The following is a 19,757-nucleotide window of genomic DNA, read 5'->3' on the forward strand; positions in this document are numbered from 1 at the left end:
ATGGGCATGGCTTAGAACACTGTTTCTGAACCTTTTTTCATTATTCCCACCCCTAAGGAAAAAATTAAGAGACATTAAGTACTAAGGAATAAGATTTTGTCTAGTTGGGTTAAGATCTGAAGGGCCACAAATGATTGTGATACCTAAGATTGTTTTCACCTCGTTGGGGCGTTATCATCTCTGTTGATAATGCATGGCTTGGAGGAACAGACAGCCTGCCATAAATAAGCCTGCACTTCATCTAGCTAACGGATGCCATTGAGCCCCGTTCTTGACCTCCTTGCTCTGTGGTCCCTGGAAGCAGAGGAAGTAGGTATCATTGTTCCAGGCAAAAATGCAGGTATTAGGACACCCTGCTTAGACCATGAAGGACCTTCCATTTGAACCCCAAGATCTACTCAGAGGATATCATTGTCATCTAACATAGGTAATTTGAGTAATCTCCTTGAAATAAGAATGGTTGGAATGGAGCCAATAAATTACTTTGAAAGAAGTGATTTCTTTTTTTCTCTATGTATTATATAATAATTATTCACTTATTATATAATATAAAAAGAAAGTAATTTTATAATTCTGGCATAATTTGATATAAAAGACCATTTCTGTAGTAGTGGGACAGGAAAGAAAATGATCTCTTCTTCTGGGGTTCCCTGGTGGTCCAGTGGTTAGGATTCGGCGCTTTCACTGCCATTGGCCCAGGTTCAATCCCTGGTTGGGGAACTAAGATCCCACAAGCCACGTGGTGCGGCCAAAAAAGAAAAAAAGAAAATGATCTCTATGATCTCTTCTTCATAACAGAAGAACCAAGAGGTTTTGGTGTGATAACCGTATCTGTCTCTGTTTTCCTTTCACTTTGTAGCTCGTTCTCCAGTTTTTAGTGCCATGTTTGAACATGAAATGGAGGAAAGCAAAAAGGTATGTAACAGGATAGAGATACGTCTTTTTAGCTAGGTGGCTAGAATCAGATCATTTCCCAATTTGGCAGCAGATTTATTTTCCTGGTTTTTTTTTTGTCTTAAAATGTTATTAAAATGGAGTAGAGTTCCCTGAACAGACAATTTCTGAGAGCAGAGAGAGGTAGTCTAGAAACATTCTAGGTAAAACAGAATCACTATTCCAGGCCATCCAAATAGTCTTGGGTGAGGGTATTAGACATGTGTTTCTACTGAGGAAAAGAAAGGTGAAAAATCAAAGATATAGTTGTCTTGCTATTGTATTTGAGAAAACAAAGGTGGTACATATGATGGGAGAAAAAGCTATTACAATCAAATAGGGCAAAGAGAACTTTTCCATTCGTGTTAGATTTAAAATGATATGAGCTCCTCTCTTCATCAGAGCTTAAAATCATGAAAATTGTTTAGGGATTTTGTTCTGTTGGAATGTTTCTCATTTTTAGTTTCTTTGGCATAGAATCGGGTTGAAATCAATGACGTGGAGCCTGAAGTTTTTAAGGAAATGATGTGCTTCATTTACACGGGGAAGGCTCCGAACCTCGACAAAATGGCTGATGATTTGCTGGCAGCTGCTGACAAGGTGAGATAAGAACAGGAAAATAATAGCAAGACTAGGAGTTTTGGTGACCTCTTGAGTTTCATGACTGGACTTTTGTGTTGCTTTGTGGGCAGGATGAACATATATCTTAGTTTTGGGTTTTTTTTAATATTTATTTATTTATTTGGTTGCACCAGTCTTAGTTGCAGTCGGCGGGCTCCTTAGTTGCAGCATGCAAGCTCTTAGTTGAGGCATGCGAACTCATAGTTGCGGCATGCATGTGGGAACTAGTTCCCTCACCGGGGATTGAACCCAGGCCCCCTGCATTAATGGCGTGCAAAGTCTTATCCACTGGGCCACCAGGGAAGTCCCACATATATCTTAGTTTGGCCAGAACAGTCTTGGTTTACACTTGTGTTCCAACACAATTACTGATAGCACCCTTTTTATTTTCAAAAGTATCCTGCTTTGAAGTGTAAATTATATGGTCATCCTAATTATGGAAAAGAAGGATAAGTTGATGTTTACCTCTCTTCTCTTGCCGAATTTAAGATTCAGATAATACTAACATTTGGATTTATAATTTATAATTTATAATTTGGCTTTGTAATTTACAAAAATGTTCTTGAGTTCCTTAACTTTTATTTAAACTTTGTCAGTAAGAGAATAACTTTTACCTAGTATCCTGCTTATTAGCATTTTCAGCTTTTACCTTAGAAGTTATTGAAATATACCATATTCAGAATTGTAAGATGATGAATAATAGATCTTTGGGAAAAAAGAGATACTACTACAGTAAATGTATGCTTTGATTGTAAGACACATTTTAATTTGAGAAATGTTAAAGTATGAAAATAAAAATGTAGATCTTAGCCTTCAGGAAATATGGTTATTACCTAAAACAACAGGCTGGTGATTCCCAAAATGGGGTTGAGGGGAAAAGGTTAATGAAACACCAAGTCAAATTGGGTTTTTTTGTGTTGCTCTTTTATAGCAGGACCTTTCTCAGAACCTTTTAGTATGTTGGTGTGTACTGTTAGTTTTCTAAAAGAGAATATAATAGACAAATTTCTCCAGTTTAGTTAACCCTGGAGTTACTTTTCTCAAGGATCACCTCTGGGGATTAGTGTTCCCCAAAACACACTTTGGGAAACTGACTTTCATTGTGTAGATAGACCATAGAGAGCAGTGACCTGTTCCTCCAAGGCCCTGTGGTCTGAGGAAACGTGACTGGGGGGTGGGGGCGGGGGTGTGTGTAAAAGGATTGCTGTTTATCCTGTGGAAGCTTCTCTTACATTGGGGGGCAGTTGAGGCAAGGGTGTTAAAGGGCTTCAACCCGGCCAGCGGTAGACCCCGTGAGAAAGATGGTTCTCTGCTGGAGGTACCTCCGTTTCCTGCCGAGATGCTGCAACACCCACCTGAGGGGCACAGCCGGCTCTGGCCTGAGAGCACTAGCGCCTTCTCAGGATTCACTCACGGGAGTAACCTCCTTCCTGCTCCCTTAGCACCCTTGAGGAGAGTGTCTGTGTTTACAGTGGAGGTTTTATCTTTACTGATCATCTTCTTGGAGTGTTGGATGAGGCATATAAACCCAATCAGTGCTGCCAGTGAAAAGGATTGAATAACAGCTGTATCCTTCTTATCACCTTTCAAGACTTTATGAAGTACAATTAAGCAGTGTGAACATCCTCTACCCTTCCAGTCTAGCTCAGTTCTGACCAGAGGAAACTTGCTTTCAGTGGAAACTGAAAGAAGATATTCACTGTGAGTTCTGGGGAAGCAGAATACACAGCCCAAATGGCTGCTTTTTATGAACATGAGTTCATAATGATTCTGCCTCATCCGCCCTCTGGTTTTTTTTTTTTTTTTTTTTTTTTTTTCTTCTTCTTCTTTTTGGCCTCACCATGCGGCTTGTGGGATTTTAGTTCCCCAAGCAGGGATCGAACCCAGGCCCTCGGCAGTGAGAGCACAGAGTCCTGACCACTGGACTGCCAGGGAATTCCCCGTCCTCTGATTTTCAGTGAGGCAGTCACTGGTGCTTATACATACCAGGCATTTATCCCCCTCATCGTCTAGCTCCCGTAAGGATGAGTAGCATCACAAGGTCCAGTTTTTAGACAGAAATACTAAAACTCAGAGTTGTACATTCTCAGAGCCAGGGTTAGACATCCGTGTCCCTGGGGTTTCGTTCCTGCTCCTCAGCCAGAGAGCCTACTGGGAACCTATTGTAAGTACGGAGAGCGGGGGTGGGGGGGGGGGTCAGCCTGAACTGACATCCAAGGTTGGTGCTTTTCAGTACAATTTGTTAGTTAAAGCAGCTGAATCACAGCAGTGCTCTAAATTTATGAATGAGAAGTAACTGAAGGGTGCGTTTTTCAAATTCCATTCAAAATTTCCCATTAGACAGTCCTTGCTCTAAGCTTATTTGAAAACATTTTTACCTTTACACCTCCTTGTGAGCTTCAGGAAAACAGAATAAGAAAATTTTCATGGAAGGATCTAAACATCTAGAATTTACCCAAGAGGCTAAAACAGCTTCTTCTGAGTTTTTCCAGTCTCCTGGGGACATGTGTAATTAGACCAAAAACAAAACAAAACACATAGCCCAGACCTAGGAGACAAAATTTCAGTCTCTCGGGTAAGTACTGCCATTAGGCAGGTTTTTCAGAAGCATAATTAAGAAAAAAACCTTTGTCCCCAAGGGACAAAAATGGCTACTTTTGTCTAATTATGCAGTAGGGATCAGAGCTATTCACAGTAAAAGCCCTTTTAAAAGAATTTTATTGAGAAAGGATAAGATGAATATTCTGTGCAGCACTGTATGAAGACTGAACATTTACTTAACCTTTCCCAGTCTTTTAAAACAAAAACGGCAGCCTAATTTCTTTCTTGTGTAGTGTCATTCCTGTTTTCCATGGAAACTGTTTTCTAGTTACTCAAATGTAAGGAATTAAAGCTGCACCCAAAACCAATAAAACTCTCTTTTTGCTGCAGGAGATCACAGTGCCAGCAGATATGCCTCCTCACCCAGAATTCATAACAATAAAATTGTCTTGGTTTGATCGTCACGATTCAGCCTGAAGGAGTATTGTGACATTGAGTTCTGAGGCCCTCAAGATGGGACCTATACGGAGACTGTGGATACCCTCAGAGCAAACCATTCTCCTATGAACTGATTAATGACCTTTTATTTTGTGCCTTCTTTTATCCCTTCTTCCCCCTTTTCCCTGACATTCTTTAGCAAGTTGATAATATATTTGAGAGCCAGTGGTACAGTTGCATCAGAACAAATCAGGTAGATCAGATGCGCCCAGTAGTAACCTCGGCCTTCATTTCCACAACGTTTATTTATACCCTTTACTTGGAAAATAGGAAACTGGATCCAGGGTCTCTGTTGCTTTGTTCTTCTACGCTAAGAATCTCAACCTCAACCCCAAGAAGATAGGACTCCATTTATCCTTTTCTGTTGAAAAGGAGGCCTTTGGTTGACACTCATTCAGGAATAACTAGTGGTAGAGATGCTGGTGAAAGTCACCACAGGGCTCCTTTTCACAGCCTGATGGGACAGTTGGAATATCCTGCTGGGCTGGTGACAATGCTTAAGTAGAAAGGACTGTGCTGCACCCTAGTCTGGCTCTAAATAAAAGGATTGCAGAAATTTAAATGTAATGTCCCTGTTGACTTGAAGCAGAGAAATGCCTCATTGTAAGGGTAGATGGTGATGGTTTAAGAGACACTTTAATGGTAGTCGGGGTAGGGGAAAACTTGAAGATATGGGTCTATTCCATAATTGCCATTTTTCTAATAGACTTTAGAACTTGAACGGCAGCTGTGCAGGTTCTCTTGGCTGTTCATTTCGGCCTCCGGAGTATGGTTATGTTTTATAATTGCAGTAGCAGCATTTTCACGGTCTGTGCAGTTTTGTTAAGGTATCCAGTTACGTGACGGTACAGCTGAAGAAAACAGCTTCAGTAGCAGTCAGTCCAGAGCCATTCCTGCTCTGACGACAGCCACGCTTGTGTTTTGCAGTATGCCTTGGAGCGTTTAAAGGTCATGTGTGAAGATGCCCTCTGCAGTAACCTCTCCGTGGAGAACGCCGCAGAAATTCTCATCCTGGCTGACCTCCACAGCGCAGATCAGTTGAAAACTCAGGCAGTGGATTTCATCAACTAGTGAGTTGTCATCTTCAAAGTTCTTTCAGGGTAGTTGGGTTAGTTAACAGATGAGAAAGGAAGACTTTGAATTGGTGAGTGAAACAGGTGAGTAGCTTCATTAAGCTTTTTAGTAGTAAGTAGAGAGTGTCCATCTTTTCCTTCAGCTTGACAGTGTGAAAAATGGTTTTGCTTTCATCAGTCTCATCTGATTGGTGAGTGAAGTGTATTACTACCTCGCAGGATCAGAATTGATGAAAGTGACACCTTGCTGGTCTGAAAAAGCTGTGTCCCCTAAAGCGATAGTATCTTTACTTCACACTCACCGGCTTAAAAAAAAAAAAAGTGCAGATCTCTGGGAGAGCAGAAGTGGATTTTTATGAGTTAGTAGGAGTGTCCAATGGTCGACTGCAGAATGGGGAAGAGAGAAGGCATAATCAGGAGACGAGGTCGTGAAATAACTGTTTTGAGAAAGAAGCGTAAATTCCAGTAGATGCGTTCCTTCATCCTAAATGACCGTATTATTACTTTCTGAAATAATTCTCAGTGGGACATGTTATACTCCTTTGCCTGATGGGGAGCAAAAGTTGGAAAAAACCCCAGGAAGAGAAGCAGGCCTACTAAATAAAGCCCTCAAAACAGCAGCTCTGGGGGGCGAGAGGTCTAAGAGGTTGTAGGGTAGGTGAGTAAACACTGTTTAACACAGAAAATGCCCTGAAAACAGGAAGTGATGTCCCCTGAGTCTGTAAGATCGTTTGGAAGCAAAGTGTGCCTCGTCCTGAGTGCTCACTCTGTGCTGGACGCTTGCTTGGTGCTTTTTAGATGTTCACCATTCAGTGACGTGTGAGTATTAGCCCCTCTTTTTCGATGATCAAAGAGGCCCCAGGCTGTGACCTGCTTTGTGGTTATGGGACTAGTAACTGGCAAAGCCTGATGGAAGCTCAGAGCTGTGTGACCCAGAGAAGTCTTGCTCTTTCTCTTTATCAGCATCACCAATGAGTATGAGGAGCTCTGATGATAGAGAAGAGCCTGAGGAACGTTTCACCTCTTGTAATTGAGGACCTAGTGTCTCAGAGTCCTAGTTTTCAGAGTTACAACAGTCGTAGCCTGGTCACCTGTCTGCACGTGTTCTAACGAGCCAATTCTCCTGCATATTAAGGGCTCTGTCTGAGTATGTCTCACACTGACAGCCGTGACGGCAAGCCCTGGGAAGTTCGGCTGTCTAGGTGGCTGTTTAGTCCATCCTTCGCTCACCCCTCTGGTAACCCATCTCTCACATTTCTCTTAGTCATGCCTCAGATGTGTTGGAGACCTCCGGGTGGAAGTCAATGGTGGTGTCCCATCCCCACTTGGTGGCTGAGGCGTACCGCTCTCTGGCTTCAGCACAGTGCCCGTTTCTGGGACCCCCACGCAAGCGCCTGAAGCAGTCCTAAGATCCTGCCTGTTGTAAGACTCCGTTTATTTTCCAGAAGCAGCAGCCCCTGTTGCTGCCACAAACCACCAGGTAGACAGCGCAATCTGTGGAGCTTTTACTCCGTTGTGGGGGGAAAAGACTGCATCGTGGCCCCAGACTTTTAAAACAGCACTAAATAAACTTGGGGGAAATGGGGGTGGGGGGAGGGAAGGGCCCGGGACTCGGGGCTGTTCAACCTCATGAAAACCCTGTTGCTGCGTCACTGTGTTCTCTTTGGCCTGGCCGAGTTTGATACTGTGGGGATTCAGTTTAGGCGCTAGCCCTGAGGACATCCCAGCGGTGGTACTTTGGAGAAACCTGTCTGCATCTGACTGAGCAGAACAGATCGTCGGGTGCCTGGAGCAAAAAGAAAATTTAAAAAGGACATTTAGTTTTAAGAGAAGGGAAAAGGAAAGAAGAAAGGATTTTTGCAGAATTTCTCAAAAATCAGTTTTTGGATTCCAGTAGTATTTATGTTGAGAGAAGTTTTAGTACATCCAGCTGTGCTAAAACTTGGGTATTTGTGGGAACGCACAACCACCATGCAAGCATCAGAAGAGTTCTCTTGTTGTTAGCACTTATTGTTTGCAAGAACACAATACTTCCCGTTACCCTTTTATGAAAAACAACAAGCAGAGGTGAAAGGGGAAGGAGAGGATTTGATCTAGAAGATGAGTATTCTGATGTGGTAGCTTTTGGAAAAAAATCTTTATTGGTGTTGAAAACTGGAAAAAATAATTCATCCAGAATTCATACTATCTTGACAAAAACTGTGGTTCTCTGTTTTTAGATATTGTGGAAAATGTTTTTTGGCATTTTTCTCTGATTTTATTTCTTCTCCCCTGTTCCTTTTTCTAAAAAACAAACACACACAAAACAAAAACAGAGCAAGAAGAAGAGAAAAGGAAATTTTATTATTAATGCTGTGTGGAAAAACTCCCAGCCCAGATTGCTCAGCTGTTTGTACCTGACTTGCCACCTGCATAGGAGCCAGTCCTGTTCCTTCCAATTCGCCCCTCTTCCTACAGGGGAGAACTTCCAAATGTTAATTTTTTTCTTTTTGAAAATATAAATAATTACTATTTTGTACTGTGTGGTATCTCTGGTCTTTTGTTTCACTCACTTGGCTTGTCTTTTGGGTCTGAGTTCCTTAAGGGGTTTTGAAGGCCTAGTTTGATTCTTTAGCTTGCAGAGATTATGCTCAAAATGTCTAAGCAGTAGGAATTTCTTGCGTCTCCCTAATCTCAAGTTTCCTTTGTGAGCTATACCAGCATCTGCCAGTCCCTTGTCCTTCTTCTCTCACAGTCCACATCCCACTGAGTGAGGGATCAGGCTGCTTCTGCCAAGGCGAGTAACGGAAGTGGGCTTTCCTGCACCCTACGTGTTTTAAGACCGAATTCCCAATCTCCCTTCTCCTTAAGTACATACAAAAATATCAAGGGGACGTGAATGTGGAGACTTAATAAAGGGAAATTCTTATCTCTGACTGGTTCTGTCACTGACTGGATGTGTTTGCAGAAAAGTTAATGTCCAAATTCCCGGTGAGCTCACAGGAACGCTCTGGGGCTCCTCCTCTGCCTTTCCTACAGCAGTGTTGGACAGGGCAGTGGGATACACTGAAGAAGCATTGGCCATTGGGCCAAGGTGTGTATTATTTGACCTATTATCAAAGGCAGGATTTGCTCATTAGAAACCACTCCTTTGCGCTTCTCGGTTTCCTCCTAAGTGTCACCTATGTGAGCAAGTGCCCAGTTCTCCATGTCCTGGCTGCTGTCCTGTGCCTCCTGAGTCCTCACTTTCCAGATCAGCACGTGGATCTGGGGACCAGGGCGTACCCAGGGTCTCCTGGACCCACACTGTCTCTCAGGTAACTGCACTGGCTCAGCACTGCTCACGTTTCAGCAGACCTTCCTGTACAGTATCTCATTTGAACTTCCCAACAACTCGATGGGTTGGGTAGGATAAATGAGAGATAGATAGCATCTTCCCATGTTATAGGTGAGAGAAATTGAAACCCCGAGGGACATGCCTAAGGTTACACAACTTGAGTGAGAGTTCTTCTAATGTGATACCCTGAAAAGGTTATGTAAGCAGCTGGAGGAAGTTGCATTTCTGAAATGTTTAGGTATGCACTCTGAGGTAAAGCTTGCTTTCTGTGGGGGTAGCAAGAGCAAAAGCTCTGGAAAGGTGCCTCAGCTGGCCTGTTTGTCAGAGGATCCAGGAGCACAAACCAGGCTTCAGATTTGCCCTTCCTCATTCACAGAGAGCTGTGGATTGGGGGCTGGTAGGTTCAGGGAACATGTCCTCAGGAGGGTAGCAGTTCTGGCACCAAGCTTCCGGCAAGATGAAAGTCTCTTCTGGGATTTCCCAAAATCTACGGGATTTCCACTGTGGGCTTTACTGTTGGGTACAAAGCAGTTAGGATTTCGGGTACAGGTGAAGCTGTTTGATGCTTCTCCTGTCATTATTATATTCTTTCTGGACTTGTTTGTTTCTGTTTAAGTGATAGAGTTGAAGCCATCTGGTTGTGACAACATCAGAGCCCCAGCATACTGTTCATAAACCTCCCACTGCCACCACCCCCTCCCTGAGCTCCCCCACATCTGAAATTTAATTCAAGTTAGCGCCACAGTCTGGGGCATGTGCTGTCACTGCAGAGATGTCCGTGCCAGTGGAACAGTTGGCGATTTCAATTCCACAAGGATATGGCTTATTTATCAAAACAATATTTCAGGCAAGTAGTTTCACAGAACCTTTGGAGCTGCAGTTTCAGGTCCAAATACTGTATCTGGCACCATTCCCCAACTTCCCTCCTTCCTTATTGTCAGCCCCCCTCTGTCTGGCCATTCACGGAAAATTTTTCTTGTTCCTTATGTAGAGATTAAAGCTGTGTTATTAGGCATTTCAAACACCTTGATGAGGTTTAACAATTCAGGTAAGAGATGCCTCTCTTTTCCTTATCACTGGTAAGTCTGCTGGGCTTTTAGGTCTATAACGGGTTCCTCTTTTTTTTCTTTTTTTTTTTAAATTCCAGCCAGAGACGTCAAGATTCCTTCTTAGGCCAAAAGATCTCTAGCTTGACCACCACTCTGCGCGTTCATTTATAATTCTGGCTTAAACCTATTGTCGGTTCTCCGTATTGCGTGGGCCTGTGCACATGAAAGGAAACAGCCTGTATGTTTAGGAGCAAAACAACAGACGGGGGGGAGCTGAGCTGTACTTTGAAAGTGACTGTTGCTTTGTTCTGGCTCTTCAACTCCTATAAAAGAACAGCAGCTAAATCCCCCCAACATGACTATATTGGATCTTTTGGTTTATCTTTGTCCAAGACAAATTCTTGGCTGGAGCCCAACCTTATTTTCCACAGCTAATTATCTTTTTAATCAGCCCGGGCCTGTGTGTTTCCTTTATCTCATGACTTGTCCCTGAACCCTGCCCTATATCATTTAGATTCATTTCTAATGGATTGCTGACTAATCCAGCATTCAGGTGAGTATTGTCGGACCGCTCTTTATGTATGTGTATGCACAAGGTAGACGTGTTTCCCCCCTTTTAATTTCAGAAGTGACCTTGCCACGTTGGGGACTTTGACCCAACAGGTGGACACCTCCTGGAGACAGTAAGCAAGGAAGCAAATGTAGGATGATCAGTATTTGGGATAATGAGCTGGGAGAACCAGAAGCTTTGACCTCCGGATGAGAGCGGAAACTTGAGCGTTGTTGACCGATGGGGTCTTTCTGTGGCGAAGCTGTGATCATGCGAGATATCCTTCCCCCTCTGTAAACCCTGTAATGCTGGAGTAGAAAGTGGCATCTGGAATACCGTTTGGTTCTGTTTCCTGCAGCTCTAGGAAAAGAGAATTTCAGACTTGAGGGAATTCAGTACAAGCAACAGAAATGACTCAGGAGTTGAAGGGGATCAACTTCAGGGGAAAAACATGATGAAGATAAAGTAGGCGTTACTCCAGGATGGGAGTGTGGCACCAGGACCCGTAGCCTACAGGTCGCACGGGAGGTCTGTACGCTTGCCGGCTTGTGTTGTGCAGCTCCCGTTCACCCCAAGGTGATGACCGTAACATCCTCGAGGTCACTCAACCTGGCTCTGAGCCAAGAAGCAGCAGAAGGCAAAGGAGTAGCTTTGGGCCTTAGGCCCGCAGACCAGAGAGAAAGTGAACATCCAAGAATTTGCCTAAGTGGACACCCCTGCTCATAATGCTCAGTTGAAATGGGGTGAGCTTTAGCCCCCTCAAGACCCTGAAAGGTGAACTTTTGACAAACTTCAGGGAAAAAAGGGGCCCCCACATAATTCATGTTCTTTTCATGTCTGAGAAAACACATCCAGAGAAGTGAGATGACTGCTCAAGGTCACAGAGATCAAAACTCAGGCCACTGACTGAGCAAACAGTACATGAGCACCTAGAAAGTGGCAGACACTGTGCTAGGCTAGGTTTGAGGTGAGGGGTAGGATGTTCCCTCCACTAATCCAGTCTAATGGAGGAGACGGGAGTGGCCCACAGAAATAAAGCCGGGAGGTCATAGCGCTGAGCACTGAAAAGCTATTGAATTTAGCAGTAAGGAGGTCAGCGGCGACCTTAGAGCAGTTTCTGTCAAATGGGGGAGGCAGAAGCCAAGACTGATGAGAAGGTAAAGCAAACATGGCTTGAGTATAAGCCGCTCTTTCCAGAAGTTTGGCAGGGAGAGAGGAAGGGAATCTCTCCCACCCACTCTTAAGAACTTAACGTCTCAATTTAGTCAACACACGTTTGTTTAGAAGTGATGGTATACAGGTTGTTCCATACAATTACAGACACTTCAGCGACTGATGTTTTTAATAAAAGTCATGTCTGTAGAATAATTATAGCTTCAAATTGAGAAAACAATCACCGTCAACCCTTACACAGTTTTGAGAATGATTTCCTCAAGACAGACACACGTTTCTGTACTTCGTTCACCTCTCCATCTTCCAAGTAAAGGTTGGCTTCACGTTTATTATAGACCCTTAAAATGTTTTTCTGGGCAGTGGTTTTGTTCAGTGGCGTGCTACTTAAAGGTATAACATTTAGTTCCCCAAAATGTCAGCCCTGATTGGTAGCATTTGCCAGTTTCCGTGGTGTAAATACCCCCACTACGGCCATTTCAAACCCGAGGTGACATTACTGGGTGCAGCCTTGGAAGGGGTGTGCAGGTCCCCGTTACCGAGTACTGCCACCATACAGCCACGGTACTCGAGTATAACCTCAAGCCATAGGCAATGGTGAAGTGGAAGATAATTAGGAAGAGATGAAGTTTGAGTGCTGATTACTGTTGCTGTTAGTTGTACATTAATACAATTTAATTTTTAATTGGCCATTTAACAACCATCTCAAAATTTCTGAAAATTTTAACGAATGGCTCTATAGAGCCAGTGTGAACTGGTTCCAGCACACCACTGGTGTGGTTTCACATTTGCCCTCCAACATCTACGCTTTGTTATTTCCTGTTATCCTACGGCACTTTAAAATGCACTTACTAGTTTAATGGTAAAATGAAGTACTGCCTTTTTGGAAATTGATAGATAGATTGACATTGATAGATGAACCAATAGTCGTATTACACACTTTAATCTCTCTGGGTATAAATAAACATTTTTATGCTATCTCTTACAGGTATTGGAAGTGTTTATTTTTATTGAAACACTAATGAAAAGTAGGCACATCCCCTGATACATCCAATATAATCTTCAGTCATTCCGGGGAAGTGGTCTCCACAGTGTATCATTCATGTGTCCATTACCTCTATTCATGTCTCCATTACCTCTGAACAACAGTTAAAGAGGGAAAAAAAAGAAAAGGGCATTTGAGCATGGTCAGCGTACCAATGGGTGATCCCCAGGGTCTTCTACACCCACTGAAGTTTCAGAACCTTGCGTTGGTTTTGCCTTTTAAAAAAAAATATATTAATTTGTTTTTATTTTTGGCTGTATTGGGTCTTTGTTGCTGCTCATGGGCTTTCTCTAGTTGAGGCAAGCGGGGGCTACTCTTCGTTGCGGTGCGCGGGCTTCTCATTGTCTGGGCTTCTATTGTTGCAGAGCAACAGGCTCTAGAGCGCAGGCTCAGTTGCTCCGTGGCATGTGGGATCTTCCCGGGCCAGGGCTCGAACCCGTGTCCCCTGCATTGGCAGGCAGATTCTTAACCACTGCGCCACCAGGGAAGCCCTGGTTTGCCCTTTTAAGAGTGAATTTTTAGAGCCCTTTCTGTTTTCTTTGCTAAAAATTTATTTATACCATATATGATGTGCCAGGGACTGTGCTCATTTCTAGGGATTAACAGTGAGTAAAACTAACTGCTCCCTGCCCTCACTGGACCTGACAAGTCTAATGGGGAAGAGAGTGTCCTTAATAATCTCACAAAGACGTGACGTCAAGCCATGGTGAGTGCTCTGAAAGAAATGTGTAAGGCACCGTGAGAGCCTGGAGTGGGGAGTTAATCTCATCTGGGGCATCCAGAAAGGCTTCCCTAAGAAAGCAACTTTTTTTTTTTTTTTTTTTTTTTTTTTTTTTTTTTTGCGGTACGCGGGCCTCTCACTGTTGTGGCCTCTACCGTTGCGGAGCACAGGCTCCAGACGCGCAGGCTCAGCGGCCACGGCTCACGGGCCCAGCCGCTCCGCGGCATGTGGGATCTTCCCGGACCGGGGCACGAACCCGCGTCCCCTGCATCGGCAGGCGGACTCTCAACCACTGCACCACCAGGGAAGCCCAGAAAGCAACTTTTGAAGTGAGAGCTGCAGGATGAAGAGCTGTCAACTTGGTAAAGTTGGAGAGTCACATTCCACACAGAAGAAATCGCCTGCATGAAGCGCAGACTCAGGAGGGAGCATGGTGCATGCGTTCTAGGAGCCCAGAGAAGGCTGGGTGGCTGGAGTGTGGAGAAGTGTGAGAGCAAGTTAGAAGCCACACCTGGGGCTTCCCTGGTGGCGCAGTGGTTGAGAGTCCGCCTGCCGATGCAGGGGACACGGGTTCGTGCCCCGGTCCGGGAAGATCCCACATGCTGCGGAGAGACGGCCCGTGAGCCATGGCCGCTGAGCCTGCGCGTCCGGAGCCTGTGCCCTGCAACGGGAGAGGCCACAGCAGTGAGAGGCCCACGTACCGCAAAAAAAAAAAAGCCACACCTGGCAGGACCTTCATAGGTCACAGTTAGAATCTGGGTACTTATACTAAGAACAGTGGGGAAATCATGGAAGCTTTATTAAGCAGGAGGGGGTGACAAGATTTTTATTCTAATAGATCTTTGGCTTGAGTGTAGAAAAGTTGGTGTTGAGAGTGGGGATGGAGGAAGGCAAGAGATAGCAGAACTTGAACTACGGAGATGGCAGAGCTGGAGAAGAGATACATCTGAGAGAGGTTTGGGGGCAAATTTGTTAGAACTTCCTGATTGGATAGAGTAAGGACAAAGAGGTGGGTAGGATGGATTCACCAACACAGAGACCAGTGGGAGGATGAACAGGGAAATTAGGTCATTAAATTCCTTTTACTTGTTGCTTATGAGATGCCTTGAGAAACCCAAATGGAGGTATCACATGGGCTATTGAATTTATGAGCCTAGGATTCAGAGGAGAGATCAAGACTGGAGAGATGGTTCCGGGATATACTGGTTTCGAGGTGTAATTGTGAAGCCCTTGGTGTGTTGGATCATCAAGGAGTATAGAGTGAAGAGAGAAGGGGGCCCGGGAACCTTAAGGAACCTAAAGGTTCCTAAATATTAAGGAACACTTATATTTTAGGGCCAGTAAAAAAAGATAAGCCACAAAAAAGGAGAAGAGTTGGCTAGAGATAGGAAGGAAACATATGTCAGAGAACAAATACAAAACTGTTAAAAGTGTCAAATGCAGTAGAATAAGAGAAACAATAAAATTGCCCATTGGAGGTAGCAACATGGAAGTCATTAGTGAGCTTAGCTGGGGCCATTTCAGTGAAGGGACCCAATCGGGGTGATGTGAGCGGTGGGTGGTCATGAGGAATGAAAAGTTCCGGCAAAACCGGAAGAAGGAAATGAGTAGAGGGAGGAGTTCCACTTTTTTTCCTATAGTATGGAAGAGACGTGAGCATGTTGAAAACTGGCGAGAGGGATCCAGTAGAGAGGAAGCAGTTAAAAGCTTTCAGGTCCAGTAGAGAAAAGCCCATCTGTGCCGGAAGGTTCTGAGTGATCTGGGAGGAGAAGCGGGCGGGTGGGCGTAGGTAGGAAGAGGAGGGACACCCTCTCTGGGTATGAGGAGAGTCCTGTAGAAAGTGGGTTTGTCTCATAGTAGGAAGTTGAGCAAGCTTGCATCTGGTGACTTGTACGTTTTTGAGTGTTACGTAGGAAATAGGATCAGTGGCTGAGAATCCCTGGGATAGTGTGGGGGCTGGGAGGTGTGATCAGCCTAGTGGCTGGGGAAGCGTTGGTGAGAGTGCAGGCAGCGCTGGGGGTCTAGCCAAGGTTGGTGTTCAGAGAGCACAGCGTCTGGAGTCTAGGAGCCCGGCTCTGATCTCCTGCCACCACTCACGATCCTGGCCAAAGCACCTGCATGTATAAGCCTTAGTTTTTCTTCTGTAAAATGGGTATTTCATAGAGTTCCCGTGGAAATTAATGAGTAGCACATATCAAGTCCTTAACACGGTGACTACCGTTCACGGGCTCCAGAAAGGTCAGCTGCCACTGGTGCTATTGTTATTGCTGTGTACTTCTTGGTGGTCCTACCCTAAGCCATATGTAGCCTTTAGAGTCCATGGCCTTTTAGGATTCCTTTTAGGAATGGAAGGTCAATCTGCGACGAGACCCTGAAATGGGCACCTTTGGGAGTGTGGGGATCTTCTGAGCCAGAATTCCCTGTGGGGAGAGGGAGAGCCATGCCCTGGCCAGCCCTGTGTCCTGCGAGCTCTGAGGTTCTCACCTGCTGTAACGCGTGGGGGAGTCTCAGGAAGAGTCAGCCTGCGCCAGACCTTTCAGTCACCTGGAACAGCTCTTCATTTATGATCATCACCGTCATCTTTGTTCTAATTTCCAAAAGCTAGGAGTGCTTGACATTAGGCATTCCAGAGAGGAAGGCGAGAGGGCAGAAGCCCTTCGGCGTGGAGGCGTGGAAGTAGGGGTTGGGGAGAGGATGTGAGTAACCTGGGGGCCCGGGAGCCCCGCTGCCTCCTGAGGGGCCGGGGGGAGAGGGCTGATGCCCACCTGCTAATCCAAGGCCGTCTTTCCTACATGGTTTTCCTTCTTCGGCTTCTTTTCTGTTTTCTTTCCTTTTCCGCTCCCTGTCCTTCCCTCCTCCTGGAGCATGGAAGCTTCCATGATTTCCTAGACGTTTCTCTCCCCTGTCTCCAGTACCGCTCACTAGAGTGACATCTTGAGCCTGATCCTGCAGCATTAAAAAAAAAAAAAACAAAAACCTGCCTACCACCAGCCCTCCAGTGCTGACCTCCGCTGAGATGTGACAGATGGCAGCGCCTGACTGAGCAGCACGGCAGGCCCCTCCTATCCCAGGCCTGGGAGCTGCCGAGGCTGGTAAATGGGGCATTTATACACCTTTCCACACTCTTGTATCCTCCACCTTCCCGCAATTTCCCCAAACAGCACCCTCCTCATTTATAAAGTGCAGATGCCACCTGTTGGGGTTTTAGCTGCCCCTTGACCTGTGTCTTCCTTTCTCCTTCTCCTCTCTGTCCCTGTGAAAGACTCCCACGATAGAGAGCGTTCCGAGTCCCTCTACGAGTCACAGATTTACTGCCAGGCCCTGTGCCTACCCCATGCCCTTGGCCCTTCTCAAAGTGTAGAAGAAATGGGTCACATAAGGCCCAGTCCTCAGGGAGTCACCCTCGGGGCTACAGTCCACGATGGGCCTGTTTCACACACCCAGTTCCCAGGAGGACCATCAAAGGACCACAGGCCATCCAGGCTGATGAGAAATTGATCCGTTGTGTGGAGGTGATAAAGGCAGGTGAGGTGAGGGTGGGGCAAAGTAAGGCAGGAGGGGCCCCTGCAGGCTGCCTCGGCCGCCTCGGGAGTACACTTGGCTGACTGCTCTGGGTCTTTAACTCTGCTTCTAAATAAAGACCCTTTGGCCACCTGCATTCCCCGAGCCGAGCCTCGTGTCGTGTTTACCAGTCGAGGTCCCCAGGGGAAGTACCCAGGGGCTTCTGGAGTGCAGAAGTGGGGGATTCCGGGCCCAAGGAGCAGTAAAAATACAACCGAGGGCTCCATTTCTCAACCAGAATCAAAAGAAAAGTAGATTCCTTTGTATGAGTCATCTTTTGCAGACTTCTGACCTTCCCTATGGGTATTTTTTCCTGCACATTCCTGCCCATGGTCACTCTTCTCCCTCCCTCACACCCAGGCTTGGCCAGGAACAGAGAGGGCTACAGGCTGGCACTGTACTCAGGGCAACTGCCAAACACGGTTCAATTGCTTTACCCATTCCAGCTCACAACAGCCCTCTGACAGGTAAAGATCACCCCCCCCCCATTTTACAGATGGGGAAATTGAGACACAAGGGTGTTCAATAACCTGCCGCAAGTCCACAATTAGGAAGTGGCAGCGCAAGGACTTGAGTCCATGCGACTTGGCTCCAGAATCCGTGCTCTCCAGCGCTGCTCTCCACAGCCTCCCCCAGGAAGACAGGGAAACCAGCCCTCTGCCTCTGCCTGTGAGCCGCAGCCAGATGGCAACAGCCCTACACGGACCCGGAGCCACCGCTGCTAGAGCTGCTCCTGCAGGAACCACGAGAGCAGGTGGGGGAAGGACTGCCATCCAGGCCCAGAGGGCTGAGGGGACCAGAACGAGATCACATGGCAACCAGTACTCAAACCCAACTCTCTCCAAGCGCACCCTAGCTGGGGGATGGCCTTGCTCTGAACCCAAGGAGCAGGAGCCCAGTCTCCCTGGGGCTGCGCAGGCCGTCCTTCCCCAGGTGGGGCCACCCCTCAAGTCATGAAGGAAGCCTGGGGTCAGGAAAAAGCAGGTACCGGGTGAGGAGCCAGAAGACCCTGGCTTTTCCTGTGACGCTCAGTGCCCCTCGCTGTGCCCCCGGAGCTAAGCCAGGTCTCAGAAGACTGTTCTAGAGAAGACAACACACGATATCGGGACAGCTGGGAGGAGGGCTGTGCCAACACCCACGTGCTGCCCTCCCCTGCTCTCCTCACCCCTCCTGCCCACCCGCTCCTCCAGCCAGGAGGACCTGGCCTCTGGAGTGACAACGGCGCAGCAGATTGTCCCCCTGTTGTCACTTCCTCTCCCAAGGTGGCAGAGTGAAGGCTGTGATCATGCCTCAGCACACCATCCAGTGAGGCCCATCAGGGATGACCCCCCAGGGAGAGTTTGGTGTGCAGGACACCTTTGAGCAGATATGCCTCAAAGTAAGGCCCTCCTATCTCTGGGGAGCCTCCAGGCCAGCTGCACAGGACACACAGCCCCTGCCCTCACAAGTCTTCCATCTGATGGGGAATGACAGCGCCTATGTCCAGTCTCTAGTTCGTCTGGGGTCTCCTGCTGTGACAGTCCCCAAGTTGGCAGTTACATAGCACTCCAGACTCAACCTGAGTCAGAGGTAGCAGCAGTCTCCTTCAAGAGGGCCGTGGATGCTGGGGGATAACAGAGGAAGCAAGGTGGAGTGGGGAGTTGAGGCTGGATGCAGGAAGAGAGGAAGGGGATGGGAAGGCGGGAGCCAAAAGGCCTGGGTACCGCGGAACACGTTCAACTACAGTGCTCCTGGCTTCAGCTTCGGAAGGAGAAATTTGGGGGTGTGGGGTGGTGGGGCCTCACGGCTCCTACCTTTTCCCCTTGAGTTTTTTCTTCTTCTTGGGGTTTCTTGCTTCAGTTCTAGCCACTGACATCATGCTGACCGCAGTAAAACATGTCCTTTAAGGCTATGGCTCAAGTGCAAACTGAACCTCTTCCCCCGATGATCTGGCCCCATGGAGACCAGCTGGAACTCTCAGAGGCTTTATTAAACAATATTTGTTAAATGAATAAGTACTAAGGGAGAACTGAAGGGTATTAACGTATTATGTCCACAAGGCTTAAAAACAGCCCAGCTTGGGCTTCCCTGGTGGCGCAGTGGTTGGGAGTCCGCCTGCCGGTGCAGGGGACGCGGGTTCGTGCCCCAGTCCGGGAGGGTCCCACATGCCGCGGAGCGGCTGGGCCCGTGAGCCATGGCCGCTGAGCCTGCGCGTCCGGAGCCTGTGCTCCGCAAGGGGAGAGGCCACAACAGTGAGAGGCCCGCGTACCGCAAAAAACAAAACAAAACAAAAACAGCCCAGCTCATGGAGTCTAGGTTTCTGAGTCTGCCCTGCCAAGGCTTGGCAGGCCCTGGCCTAGCCTGGGCTACTGCCTTCTGCCTTCACAGGGAGAAGCCAGTTGAGGGCCAGCACCACGTTGGGGGAAGGGAGCTCCTTACTAGACCCCAAGAAACCACATGGTTCCTCTGCAGCCCACCTAAGTCACCCGCTTTCATCTCCCTCCCCCGATGGATAACACTTTGAGTTCACAGGGGCATTGCTTTTCCTTGGTGGAAACAGAGGTACCCCTGTTTCTTAAGCCAGGCCAATTAGGAGGAATCAGAACTGTACCTGCTCCTACCCAGACTGGCCCGGGCAGGGCCAGCGTCTTGAGGGACTCAGACCTGAGCGTATACAGTCTGTGCTGGTCTCAGGGTAAA

At 46.8% G+C, this 19,757-nt stretch overlaps 1 protein-coding gene across 4 annotated transcripts in view; it reads left to right on the forward strand.

The window, feature by feature from the left end:
• Positions 1 to 8,184, forward strand: part of SPOP (speckle type BTB/POZ protein) — a 66,024-nt gene extending 57,840 nt beyond the window's left edge. For all 4 annotated transcript variants that reach the window (XM_060081853.1, XM_060081854.1, XM_060081855.1 and 1 more), the window contains 4 exons: positions 860 to 915; positions 1,411 to 1,533; positions 5,521 to 5,663; positions 6,931 to 8,184. In XM_060081853.1, coding sequence (XP_059937836.1) covers positions 860 to 915; positions 1,411 to 1,533; positions 5,521 to 5,663; positions 6,931 to 7,075 — 467 coding nt within the window. In that variant the 3' untranslated portion in view covers positions 7,076 to 8,184. The remainder of the gene's footprint in view (positions 1 to 859; positions 916 to 1,410; positions 1,534 to 5,520; positions 5,664 to 6,930) is intronic.
• The last annotated feature ends 11,573 nt before the right edge of the window (positions 8,185 to 19,757 follow it).

The sequence above is a fragment of the Mesoplodon densirostris genome, chromosome 18 (genome assembly GCF_025265405.1).
Source record: "Mesoplodon densirostris isolate mMesDen1 chromosome 18, mMesDen1 primary haplotype, whole genome shotgun sequence".
NCBI lineage: Eukaryota > Metazoa > Chordata > Mammalia > Artiodactyla > Ziphiidae > Mesoplodon > Mesoplodon densirostris.